General features: G+C 44.6%; 1 protein-coding gene across 1 annotated transcript in view; it reads left to right on the forward strand.

Moving 5' to 3' along the window:
• Positions 1 to 13971, forward strand: part of LOC106584141 (carboxyl-terminal PDZ ligand of neuronal nitric oxide synthase protein) — a 242746-nt gene that overhangs the window by 145762 nt on the left and 83013 nt on the right. Inside the window, exon 5 of the mRNA XM_014169057.3 lies at positions 5150 to 5258. Coding sequence (XP_014024532.1) covers positions 5150 to 5258 — 109 coding nt within the window. The remainder of the gene's footprint in view (positions 1 to 5149; positions 5259 to 13971) is intronic.

Consider the following 13971-nt stretch of genomic DNA (forward strand, 5'->3'; position numbering starts at 1 on the left):
TCAAAGCTCTGATCACATTCTACAGCGAGCAAGCCAGTCTCATCTACAGAAGCTGGTATGGGGTTTGGGACTAGAGGCTTGGGGATCTCATGTGTGCCACACAAGCCCTTTGCTCTTTATCTGATCTTCTTACTTCTTTATCTGGCTTTTTTACTCACTGGAGATCACAGACAGACAGACAGACAGACAGACAGACAGACAGACAGACAGACAGACAGACAGACAGACAGACAGACAGACAGACAGACAGACAGACAGACAGACAGACAGACAGACAGACAGACAGACAGACAGACAGACAGACAGACAGACAGACAGACAGACAGACAGACAGACAGACAGACAGACAGACAGACAGACAGACAGACAGACATGTGGTTGAGTTGCAGGAGAAAAAAAGAGCTCCACACATTTTTTTTATTTTTTATAAAAAAATAAAAAATATTGAACCTTTATTTAACTAGGCAAGCTCCACACATACACCAACACACACAGAAAACACACACACGATTTACCGTAAGTTGTTGCGCTTTGTGCGATCTCTATGGCACATGTGACCTTCATCTGATATCAGTCAATGTGAGGAGAGATTTGAGACATCTGAGAATAGCTATGTAATAGGATATGATAAGGTCTATGGGGGAAGGGGGCTTTGATTTGCTGGACCAAAAGCCTAAAACAGACCAACCCTGGGCTATGCAGTGTTATGTGTACTACAAGCAGTCCTCTCTATGACATGGCATTACTCTACTAACATCTCCATATTGTGTGAGCATGTGTTTGTCTCCCAGGGGATGAATTAGTGCAGTGTGTCATCTGGTGGGGAGGTTTGTCTTTGTTGTTGCTTAATGGAATAGGATGCATTTCTCTGTTGACCACCATCATTGAGCTGTTATTCTGCTCAATATAACCTTCCACACACACACCCACATTGTAATTGTTATCCCCATGAAGTGTATTGAGTCATTATCAGCTCATTCCAGCTCTGACAGGATACAGTATAAACCTCAACACAAGCTGCTAGTCAATTAGGCATGGGGGGCTGTATTGTACACACACATCACCGCTGGCTCCGTCTCTTCAGAGTGAAGGACAGCAAACAGAGGAGGATGATAGAGATGAGTTCTTGCAGGGTATGTTTATCTCTGGGTTTGTCTGTGTTTGACACGGAGATGGAGTAGTGTGAGAGCAGTTCTGTGCTACACACTCGCTCTCTCCCTCACTCCTGTCGCGTCCATCTGTCTACAGGGGTCACTTAACTGGCTGGGAGGACAGGAAGAGTGGAAAGGATGAACCCAGGTCTCATTAGATCTGTCACAGAGAAGTGGAGAAGAGGACAGGAGGAGCAGTGGGGGAGGGCTGTTAATTTGAGACTTAATATTGAGATTCCCCCTGGTCTTCATCCTCCTATCTCTATCACACACTCTCTCTGTCTCCTTCCTCTTCCTCTGAAACCTCCTCCTGCCTCCCTCCCTCCCTCAAGAGCCTCTTCTCTCTCTCTACGTGTGTGTGTGTGTGTGTGTGTGTGTGTGTGTGTGTGTGTGTGTGTGTGTGTGTGTGTGTGTGTGTGTGTGTGTGTGTGTGTGTGTGTGTGTGTGTGTGTGTGTGTGATTGCGTGCGTGCGTGCGTGCATGAGTGTGTGTGCGTGCGTGCGTATGTGTGTCTGTGTGTGTATAAAAAAAATATCTTCTGTACAGGTCAGAGTGATCACAACAAAGCAGGCCTTAAGAGCAGATATTCATAGCACAAATCGTACGCAGACAAACAAAAACAAGCAGATATTCATAGCCATTCTACACTAAGAGCATAAGTTTAAAAACAGATATTCTTAGGTGTTTTAAAGTAAGAGCACTACAGTAGTTTATGCTCCACTGCCAGCGTATGGAGTCAGACTGTGGGCTGACACTATTGGACTCCACCACCAGATGTGAAACGTATTTACATTCACATGTTATCTTGACCAAAACCGCCATTTTTAACTTTAGTTCACATCCATCTTTCATCATGTTCTCCTACACTTTAGATATTTTAACCAACTATGTAGTAAAAGTTCACTTGAATCTTTTATGATTAGATGTTATGCTTTTCCAGAGGATAAGAACAGGTTAAAGCAGGTTGTAATATCCTGTCTGTAAGAGATTGTGAAGGCCTCACAGTGTGGTCTGTCTGTGGTTGTAGTCATATCCTGTAATGAATGCTAAGAGATCATGATGCTGATATGCTGTATGTTGGCTGCCATCTCTCCTCTGCTGTTTGCGCTAATTACAGTCGAATCTGTCTGGACACACACACACACAAACACACACACACACACACACACACACACAAACACACATACAGCTCTATCTGGCAGGATAGAGGGGAAAATATTGAAACAATTTGGTTACTATAAGTTACTGTATCTCTCTTTCTCTCAGAGCGTGTGTGTGTGTGTGTGTGTGTGTGTGTGTGTGTGTGTGTGTGTGTGTGTGTGTGTGTGTGTGTGTGTGTGTGTGTGTGTGTGTGTGTGTGTGTGTGTGTGTGTGTGTGTGTGTGTGTGTGTGATGACAGGGTACTGCAGACTGCAGAGCCTCTTAGCAGCTGGCTTATCTGCAGCATATTTCATAGCAGATATAAACAAAGAGTAAACAAAGGCACATCACTAAATCACTGTGACATTATATCACCATATCAACCTGTTCCGCTATTAAAAGTGGTGTGTGTGTGTGTGTGTGTGTATGTGTGTGTGTGTGTGTGTGTGTGTGTGTGTGTGTGTGTGTGTGTGTGTGTGTGTGTGTGTGTGTGTGTGTGTGTGTGTGTGTGTGTGTGTGTGTGTGTGTGTGTGTGTGTGTGTGTGTGTGTGTGTGTGTGTGTGTGTGTAGAGGGTATCCAGACTGAACACAACGGGTGATATATTTTTGTTGTTGCAGAACAGACATCCCAGCTTATAAAGTCATACAAGTAACAAAGAAAATACTACTCATAGTTTGCTGCACACACAATATATATATTGGAAAGGAAGGCTCTTGATCCAGGATGGGATTCTCTGCTGTTACCAAGAGAAGCTTGATTTTGCAAGAAGCTAACCAGCCAGATATTTATTAAGTTACCTAGCACACCAAATGCAAAACTGCAGAGCATTTAGCACATTTTATACAGTTAACTTAATAGTTATAAGATATCTAGCTAACAAAAATGTTGTTGTGAATTCCATACTGTAACCACAGTAAATCACCTAGGGTGTGGTATTTACTTTACTGCAGGTGTTTACTTAAAAAGTAGCTACAATGATTCACATTTACATATATATATATAGTTTCAACGATGTTGATGATATTAAAACATCCCATGGCTATTTCCAAATAGCCCTGTGTGTGTGTGTGTGTGTGTGTGTGTGTGTGTGTGTGTGTGTGTGTGTGTGTGTGTGTGTGTGTGTGTGTGTGTGTGTGTGTGTGTGTGTGTGTGTGTGTGTGTGTGTGTGTGTGTGTGTGTGTGTGTGTGTGTGTGTGTGTGTGTGTGTGTGTGTGTGTGTGTGTGTGTGTGTGATCCCGGATAGCTTTGGCTGTCCCGGTCTTTGTGGCACTCTCTGTGCTAATCACCACACCAGGACCTACATCACTGTCGGCATGGTGAGGCATAGTGTAGTGCAGGCAGGGAAATAACAAACTGGAGCCACCAAGAAGTTAGGGGATATCAGCAAGGCCCCTGGCATGACATACACAGTTCTGAAAGGTTGTGTTTAGTTTCTCTCACAGCGGGAGCTGTCCTCTGATTTGTCTGGAAGGGGTGTATGTGTGTTTGTGTGTGTGTTTGTGTGTTCATGTGTGTGATCATGTGTGTGTGATGTTTTCTACCTCGGGCTCATTGACGTTTAGCATTTAAAGAGCAATTAGGAAAAAAAGCAGAGAACGGGACTGTCTGACTGGGCTGTCGTTGTTGAATCAGACAGATACACTACATGGCCAAAAGTTTGTGGACACCTTCTCGTTGAATATCTCATTCCCAAATCATAGGCATTAATATGGAGTTGGACCTCCCATTGCTGCTATAACAGTCTCCACTCTTCTGGGAAAGCTTTCCACTAGATGTTGGAACTTGCTTCAATTGAGCCACAAGAGTATTAGTGAGGTCAGGCACTGATGTTGGGCGATTAGGCCTGGCTCGCAGTCTGCTTTCCAATTCATCCCAAAGGTGTTCGATGGGGTTGAGGTCAGGGCTCTGTGCAGGTCAGTGAAGTTCTTCCAGACCGATCTCAACAAACCATGTCTGTATGGATCTCGTTTTGTGCACGAGGACATTGTCATGCTGAAACAGGAAAGGGCCTTCCCCAAACTGTTGCCACAATGTTGGAAGCACAGAATCGTCTAGAATGTCATTGTATGCTGTAGCGTTAAGGTTTCCCTTCACTGGAACTAAGGGGCCTAGACCGAACCATGAAAACAGCCTCAGACCATTATTCCTCCTCCACCAAACTTTACAGTTCGCACTATGCATTGCGGCAGGTAGCGTACTCCTGGCATCCGCCAAGCCCAGATTTGTCCGTCGGACTGCCAGATGGTGATGAGTGATTCACCACTTCAGAGGTAGTGAGTGTTGCAACCTAGGACAGACAATTTTTAGCTGTCCTGTTCTGTGAGCTCGTGTGGCCTACCAGACTTTTCCACTTAGACATTTCCACTTCACAATAACAGCACTTACAGTTGACCGGTACAGCTCTAGCAGGGCAGAAATTTGATGAACTGACTTGTTGGAAAGGTGGCATCCAATGACAATGCCACATTGAAAATCACTGAGCTCTTCAGTAAGGCCTTTCTACTGCCAATATTTGTCTATGGAGATTGCTTGGCTGTGTGCTCAGCAACAGGTGTGGATGAAATATCAGGGTTCCACTAATTAGAAAGGGTGTCCACATACTTTTGTATATATAGTGTAAATGTCATTATGTAAGCAGCCTCTAGTCTCAATTCAACACAATTATATTACACTTGTTTGGTATTCTAGTTATTCTATAAAAACTGTGATAGCTAGTTTGTGATTACTCGCTGTCTTCCATTGATGTAAATGGGAGATTTACGTGAGAGGTTGAGTAACACAAACATATTTTAAATTAGGGTTCAGCACTTTGGTAACTTTTGGTTGTTTATCTATTTCCTCTGTTTCTGTCCTGTAGGATCTTCTATGTATCTCATGACTCCCAGGACCTGAAGATCTTCAGCTACATCGCCAGAGATGGACAGAATAACGTCTTCCGCTGTAACGTCTTCAAGTCCAAGAAGAAGGTGAGATAGACACACACTTTATCTCTTTTTGCTCTCTCTCTTTCCTCTCTTGCATGACATGGTTTTCCACAGTACCATTTACATGACTGAGCCATGTCCAGTCATGATTGCTAAATGTACCAAAGAAATTCACACTCCCTCTTTCTCTCCAGCTCTTTATTTGAATTTGTTTTAATTAATGGTTGGAATTGTGAACAATAGCCAAATCAAATATGAAGTCAAATCCAGTCGCCCTATCATATGGTTCACTGCAGCTCAGCGGTTAGTGGGAAGTGGTCAGTGGGGTTGTGTTTCAGGATGGTGGTGTGGTCAGGAGGTGTCCATGCACTCGGCATTTGACGGCCTGAAGACCACTGTGATGTCACCGATAACGTGCTCTGGAAGTTTATTCCATATACAGACAGCAGTTTTAGGAAGTTTCTGTCCAGGGAGCGTGTTCTAGTGACTAGGTGGGTGAGAGCATGGTCTGGCATGGCGGGTAGTGCGGCGTCTGTTATATGTTGGCTGGAGCATAGCTTGCAGGTCCATGGGACAGTGGTGTGAGTGCATTTTGTACGGGGCTATAGCAGCAGCCCTGTACAACCCTCTCACACGCTCCCTCCCCCTATCAACTATGCCGCACGCACACACACACACACACACACACACACACACACACACACACACACACACACACACACACACACACACACACACACACACACACACACACACACACACACACACACACACACACACACACACACACACACACACACACACACACACACACACTCAAAGCCTTAGTCCTGGGAGATCGGGGAGTGAAATACACTGACATTCACTTGGGCAGCTCTGGCCCGAGGCCATTGAGATGGAAAGCACTTTTCCTGAGCGCGTGTGTAGGTGTGTGTTTGTGTTTGTGTTTGTGTGTGTGTGTGTGTATGGGTGCGCACATGCGTGCCTGCCTGCCTGCCTGCCTGCCTGCGTGCGTGCTTGTGTAAGAGAGAGGGAGAGAGCGAAACTGTGTGTTCTAATCCACAGTCACTCTAGCATGGAGAGACACAAAGCAATGTGCATTGGAGGGTGTCAGTAATAAAGTGCTGTAGGCCCATGGCTGTACTGTACCAAAACACCACCTGCACGTATTAAACAGTATCCTGCCATATGAAAACCTCCCAGTACACGCACATTACATACCTCTACCCAGCCACACTAACAGCTATGCTGTAATGAGTCATAGAACCAGTATGTGTTTAAGAGAGAGACAGAGTGAATAGGGAGTACTTTTGGTTTCAAGCTGAAGTTAAAGTTATTTGTCTCTTAAAGGAATTCACAGATGTACAGTGAACAAAGCCACACACCACAAGTCAAATGGCATGGTAGAACCATTGAAATCGTAAATCCATAAAAAGAGAATTTCCATTGCTTTATCTGTCCATTTTACACAGACACACACCCTCTCCACCTTTGCTCCCTATCCCTAATTATGTCATTCTCCCTCCCTCTCTCGTCCTCCATTCCTCTTCCCTCCCTCCTCTCTAGCTGTCTTCCTGTAATTAGTTTAAAGCAGTTTAATTAATCAAATCACATTTTATTTGTTACATGCCCTGAATATTACAGTGAAATGCTTACTTACAAGCCCTTAACCACCAATGCAGTTTTAAGAAAAAAAAGTGTTAAAGTATTTATTCAAAATAAACTGAAGTAAAAAATAAGAAAAATTAAAAATAATTAAGGAGCAACAATAAAATAACAGTAGCGAGGCTATATACAGGGTACCGGTACAGAGTCAATGTGTGGGGGCACAGGTTAGTCGAGGTAATTGAGGTAATATGGACATGTAGGTAGAGGTAAAGTGACTATTCATGGATAATAATCAGAGAGAAGCAGCAGTGTAAAAATGGGGGAGGAGGGAGGGGACAATGCAAATAGTCCAGGTAGCCATTTGATTAGCTGTTCAGGAGTCTTATGGCTTGGGGGTAGAAGCTGTTTAGAAGCCTTTTGGACCTAGACTTGGCGCTCCTGTACCAATTGCCGTGCGGTAGCAGAGAGAACAGTCTATGACTAGTGTGGCTGGAGTCTTATTATTTGGGCTTTCCTCTGACACCGCCTGGTATAGAGGTCCTGGATGTCAGGAAGCTTGGCCTCAGTGATGTACTAGGCAGTACGCACTACCCTCTGTAGTGCCTTGCGGTCAGAGGCTGAGCAGTTGCCATACCAGGCAGTGATGGAACCAGTCAGGGTGCTCTCGATGTTGCAGCTGTAGAACCTTTTGAGGATCTGAGGACCCATGCCAAATCTTTTCAGTCTCCTGAGGGGGAATAGGCGTCGTCATGCCCTCTTCACGACTGTCTTGGTGTGTTTGGACCATGATAGTTTGTTGGTGATATGGACACCAAGGAACTTGAAGCTCTCAAACTGCTCCACTACAGCCCAATCGGGGGCGTGCTCTCTCCTCCTTTTTCTGTAGTCCACAATCATCTCCTTTGTCTTGATCACGTTGAGGGAGAGGTTGTAATCCTGGCACCACACTGTCAGGTCTCATCGTTGTCGGTGATCAGGCCTACCACTGTTGTGCCGTCGGCAAACTTAATGATGGTGTTGGAGTTGTGCTTGGCCATGCAGTCATGGGTGAACCGGGAGTACAGGAGGGGACTGAGCACGCACCCCTAATGGGCCCCCATGTTGAGGATCAGCGTGGCAGATGTGTTGTTACCTACCCTTACCAGCTGGGGGTGACCCATCAGGAAGTTCAGGATCCAGTTGCAGAGGGAGCTGTTTAGTCCCAGGGTCCTTAGCTTAGTGAAGAACTTTGAGGGCACTATGGTATTGAACGCTGAGCTTTAGTCAATGAATAGCATTCTCACATAGGTGCTCCTTTTGTCCAGGTGGGAAAGAGCATTGTGGAGTGCAATAGAGATTGCATCATGTGTGGATTTGTTGGGGTGGTATGCAAATTGGAGTGGGTATAGGGTTTCTGGGATGATGGTGTTGATGTGAGCCATGACCAGCCCTTTCAAAGCATTTCATGGCTACAGACGTGAGTGCTACTGGTCGGTAGTCATTTAGGCAGGTTACCTTAGTGTTCTTGGGCACAGGGACTATGGTGGTCTGCTTGAAACATGTTAGTATTACAGACTCAGACAGGGAGAGGGTGAAAATGTCAGTGAAGACACTTGCTAGTTGGTCTGCGCATGCGCGGAGTACACGTCCTGGTAATCCGTCTGGCGGCTGCAGAGAGCGTGATCACACAGTTATCCGGAACAGCTGACTCTCTCATGCATGTTTCAGTGTTACTTGCCTCAACGCGAGCATAGAAGTTATTTAGCTTGAATGGTAGGCTTATGTCACTGGGCAGCTCTCGGCTGTGCTTCCCTTTGTAGTCTGTAACACCGGAGCCGGTGTAGTACGATTCGATCTTAGTCCTGTATTGACGCTTTGCCTGTTTGATGGTTCATCAGAGGGCATAGTGGGATTTCTTATTAGCTTCCAGGTTAGAGTCCCGCTCCTTGAAAGTGGCAGCTCTACCCTTTAGCTCATTGCGAATGTTGCCTGTAATCCATGGCTCCTGGTTGGGGTATGTACATACAGTCACTGTGTGTCGATGTCGCCGATGCACTTATTGATAAAGCCAATGACTGATGTGGTGTACTCCTCATTGACATCGGAAGAATCCTGCAACATATTCCAGTCTGCGCTAGCAAAACAGTCCTGTAGTTTAGCATCTGCTTCATCTGACCACTTTTTTATAGACCGATTCACTGGTACTTCCTGCTTTAATTTTTTCTTGTAAGCAGGAATCAAGAGGATAGAATTATGGTCAGATTTGCCAAATGGAGGGCGAGGGAGAGCTTTGTATGCGTCTCTGTGTGTGGAGTAAAGCTGGTCTATGGTTTCTTTCCCTCTGGTTGCACATTTAACATGCTGATAGAAATTTGGTGAAACTGATTTAAGTTTCCCTGCATTAAAGTCCCAGGCCACTAGGAGTGCCACCTCTGGATGAGTATTTTCCTATTTTCTTATGGCCGAATACAGCTCATTGAGTGTGGTTTTAGTGCCAGCCTCTGTCTGTTGTGGTATGTAGACAGCAACGAAAAATACAGATGAAAACTCTCTAGGTAGATAGTGTGATCTATAGCTTATCATGAGATACTCTACATCAGGCGAGCAAAATCTTGAGACTTCCTTAGATATCGTGCACCAGCTATTGTTTACAAATATGCATAGGCCCCCATCCCGTGTCTTACCAGAGGCTGATGTTCTGTCTTGCCGGTAGATTGTATAACCCGCCAGCTATATGTTCTTAACGTCATTCAGCCACTACTCTGTGAAACATAAGATATTACCATTTTTAATGTCCCGTTGGTAGGATATTTGTGCTTTCAGTTCATCCCATTTATTTTCCAGCGATTGAACTTTAGCTAGCAGAATAGAAGGCAAGATTAGATTAGCCACTCGTCTCCTGATCCTCATAAGGCATCCTGATCTCTTTCCGCGAAACCTATGTTTCATTTTTCAGCGAATCACAGGGATCTGGGCCTGGTCAGGTGTCTGTAGTATATCCCTCGCATTCAACTCATTGAAGAAGAACTCCTCATCCAATTTGAGGTGAGTAATCCCAGTTCTGATGTCCAGAAGCTCTTTTCAGTCATAAGAGACGGTAGCAGCAACATATTGTACAAAACAAGTTACAAACTACACGAAAAACCTAACAAAATAGTGTGGTTGGTTAAGAGCCGATTAGACGACAGCCCTCCCCTCCGACGCCATTATCATGTGGTGGTAAATAGACAGCTCCAAGAAATATAGATGAAAACTCTCTTGGTAAATAGTGTGGTCTACAGATTATCATGAGATACTCTACCTCAGGCAAGCAAAACCTCAAGACTTCCTTAAAATTAGATATAGTGCACCAGTTATTTACAAATAGACACAGACCGCCACACCTTGTCTTACCGGAGGCAGCTGTTCTATCCTGCCAATGGACCGAAAACCCAGCCAGCTTTATATTATTCATGTCGTCATTCAGCAATGACTCGGTGAAACATAAGATATTACAGTTTTTAATGTCCCATTGGTAGAATAGTCTTGAACGGAGCTCATACACTTTGTTGTCCAATGATTGCACGTTGGCTAATAGGACTGATGGTAGAGGGGGATTACTCCTTCGCCTTCGGATCCTTACAAGGCACCCCGACCTACGTCTCCGATATCTCTGTCTCTAATTCCTGTGAATGACGGGGATTTGGGCCTTGTCGGGTGTCTGAAGTAAATCCTTTGCGTCCGACTCGTTAAAGAAAAAATGTTCGTCCAGTACGAGGTGAGTAATCGCTGTCCTGATATCCAGAAGCTCTTTTCAGTCATAAGAGACGGTGGCAGAAACATTATGTACAAAATAAGTTACAAATAACGCAAAGAAACACACACAATAGCACAATTGCACAATTGGAACCCGTAAAACGGCAGCCATCTCTTCCGGCGCCATCCTGGTTTCATAATGGTTGTGTCTTCATCACACTGTAATTAACGAGGCTGTCTCCATCACAGACAGTTAATTGAGGGGGAGACCTGCAGGAAATACCCATTAGAGACCAGAGGCCTGGACCAAGGGGAGAGTGCTTTCTGTGTGTGTGTGTGTGTGTGTGTGTGTGTGTGTGTGTGTGTGTGTGTGTGTGTGTGTGTGTGTGTGTGTGTGTGTGTGTGTGTGTGTGTGTGTGTGTGTGATATCCCTCCCATCAATTGCCAGTTGCCACTCTCTCTGCCAATCTCAGACACAGTGCACTGGCATGGACCAAGAGGTATAACTGTGGGCATCCATCACCCAGGAGACTGCGTGATGGATGCACTTGCACATCTATCACTCCAGTAGTAATGCTAAATTGTAATTATTTCGCCTCTATTTATTGCCTACCTCACTACTCTTCTACATTTGCACACACTGTACATAGATTTTTCTATTTTTCTTTTCTATTGTGTTATTGACTGTGTTTGTTTATGTGTAACTCTGTGTTGTTGTTTTTGTCGCACTGCTTTGCTTTATCTTGGCCAGGTCGCAGTTGTAAATGAGAACTTGTTCTCAACTGGCCTACCTGGTTAAATAGAGGTGAAATAAAAAAATAAAAAGACTGAGCCAGCGATTGGCTAACACAGATTCTATTTGACCCCATGCAAATACTCATCAATCTGTTTAAGTTCCAAATAAATGATGTGAGCCTACATGACTTATTAATTCATCCTCAAAGACTCATAGAACACTAGAAGAGGATGAGAGCTGAAAAAAATCCTCCAAATGTAATGCATTTTCCTCAGTTGTTCCCCTTGTTATTGTGCAGAACGGTCACAGTTGCACCCCAGCCCTGTCTGTGTTAACGACTTTCTGGACAACTGTTGAGCCATAATGGCTGTTAATTGACATGCCGAATTGGAGGGCAACAGAACAAAGACTCTGCAGTTAGACAGCGAGAGTCATTATGACACTTTAACATTAAGGTGCTGTTCCAATGCTGGTCCTTTATCTAGGCTAAGGTTTCTAAAAAGGCTAACGATGCTAGCAATGCTAGTGCTGCTCCTGCAATTTAACTGTGTGTGTCTGCGTGCGCTAGGCATTGTATGAATGGAAATGTACTCTCTTTCTCTGCTTGGCCTGAAAAGTCATTACTGTCAGGCTACACACACACAAATCAAATTAAAAATCGAAATGTATTTGTCACATGCGCCGAATTCAACAGGTGTAGACCTTACAGTGAAATGCTTACTTACAAGCCCTTAACCAACAATGCAGTTCAAGAAGAGTTTAGAAAATATTTACCAAATAATCTAAGGTAAAAAATTATTAAAAGTAACACAATAAAATAACAATAACAAGGCTATATTCCGGGTGTTACCGGTACTGAGTCAATGTGCGGGGGTTCAGGTTAGTCGAGGTCATTTGTACATGTAGGTAGGGGTAAAGTGATTATGCATAGATAATGAACAGTGAGTAGCAGCAGTGTAAAAACAAATGGGGGGGTGTCAATGTAAATAGTCTGTGTGGACATTTGATTAATTGTTCAGCAGTCTTATGGCATGGGGTAGCAGCTGTTAAGGAGCCTTTTGGTCCTAGACTTGGCACTCCGGTACTGCTTGCAAGTGCGGTACCAGAGAGAACGGTCTATGACTTGGGTGACTAGAGTCTTTGACAATTTTTTGGGCTTTCCTCTGACACCGCCTAGTATATAAGTCCTGGATGGCAGGAAGCTTGGCCCCAGTGATGTACTGGGCCGTACAAACTACTCTCTGTAGCGTCTTACGGTCAGATGCCGAGCAGTTCTCAATGGTGCAGCTGTAGAACTTTTTGAGTATCACATTCCAAATCTTTTCCGTCTCCTGAGGGGGAAAAGGTGTTGTCGTGCCCTCTTCGCAGCTGTCTTGGTGTGTTTGGACCATGATAGTTTGTTGGTGATGTGGACAACAAGGAACTTGAAAATCTCAACCCGCTCCACTATAGCCCCACCAAAGTTAATGGGGGACTGTTTGCCTGCCTTTTCTTGTAGTCCACGATCATCTCCTTTGTCTTGCTCACATTGAGGGAGAGGTTGTTGTCCTGGCACCAAAGTGCCCGGTCTCTGACCTCCTCCCCATAGGCTGTCTCGTCGTTGTCGGTAATCAGGCCTACCGCTGTTGTGTCTTCAGCAAGCTTAATGTTGCAGTCGTGTTTGGCCATGCAGTCGTGGGTGAACAGGGAGTACAGGAAGGGACTAAGCACACAACCCTGAGGGGCCCCAGTGTTGAGGATCAGCGTGGCAGACATGTTGTTGCCTACCCTTACCACCTGAGGAGGCCCGTCAGGAAGTCCAGGATCCAGTTGCAGAGGGAGATGTTTAGTCCCAGAGTCCTTAGCTTTGTGATGCTTTGTGGGCACTTTGGTGTTGAACGCTGAGCTGTAGTCAATGAACAGCATTCTCACATAGGTGTCCTTTTGTCCAGATGGGAAAGGGCAGTGTGAAGTGAAATTGCGTCATCTGTGGATCTGTTGGGGCGGTATGCGAATTGGAGTGGGTCTAGGGTATCCAGAATGATGCTGTTGATGTGTGCAATGACCAGCCTTTCAAAGCACTTCAAGGCTACCAAAGGGTATGCTACAGGGTGGTAATCATTTAGGAAGGTTACCTTCGCTTCCTTGGTCACAGGGAATATGGTGGTCTGCTTGAAACATGTAGGTATTACAGACTCAGTTAGAGAGGTTGAAAATGTCAGTGAAGACACTTGCAAGTTGCTCTACGCATGATTTGAGTACATGTCCTGGTAATCCGTCTGGCCCGCGGCATTGTGAATGTTGACCTGTTTATACAGTTGAAGTCGGAAGTTTACATACACTTAGATTGGAGTCATTAAAACTCATTTTTCAAACACTCCACAAATTTCTTGTTAATAAACTATAGTTTTGGCAAGTCAGTTAGGACATCTACTTTGTGCATGACACAAGTCATTTTTCCAACAATTGTTTACAGAGAGATTATTTCACTTATAATTCACTCTATCACAATTCCAGTGGATCAGAAGTTTACATTCACTAAGTTGACTGTGCCTTTAAACAGCTTGGAACATTCCAGAAAATGATGTCATGGCTTTAGAGTTTCTGATAGGCTAATTGACATCATTTGAGTCAGTTAGAGGTGTACCTGTGGATGTATTTCAATGCCTACCTTCAAACTCAGTGCCTCTTTTTTGGGGAAATCATGGGAAAATCCAA

This window comes from Salmo salar, chromosome 23 (assembly GCF_965601325.2).
Source record: "Salmo salar chromosome 23, fSalSal1, whole genome shotgun sequence".
Taxonomy (NCBI): domain Eukaryota; kingdom Metazoa; phylum Chordata; class Actinopteri; order Salmoniformes; family Salmonidae; genus Salmo; species Salmo salar.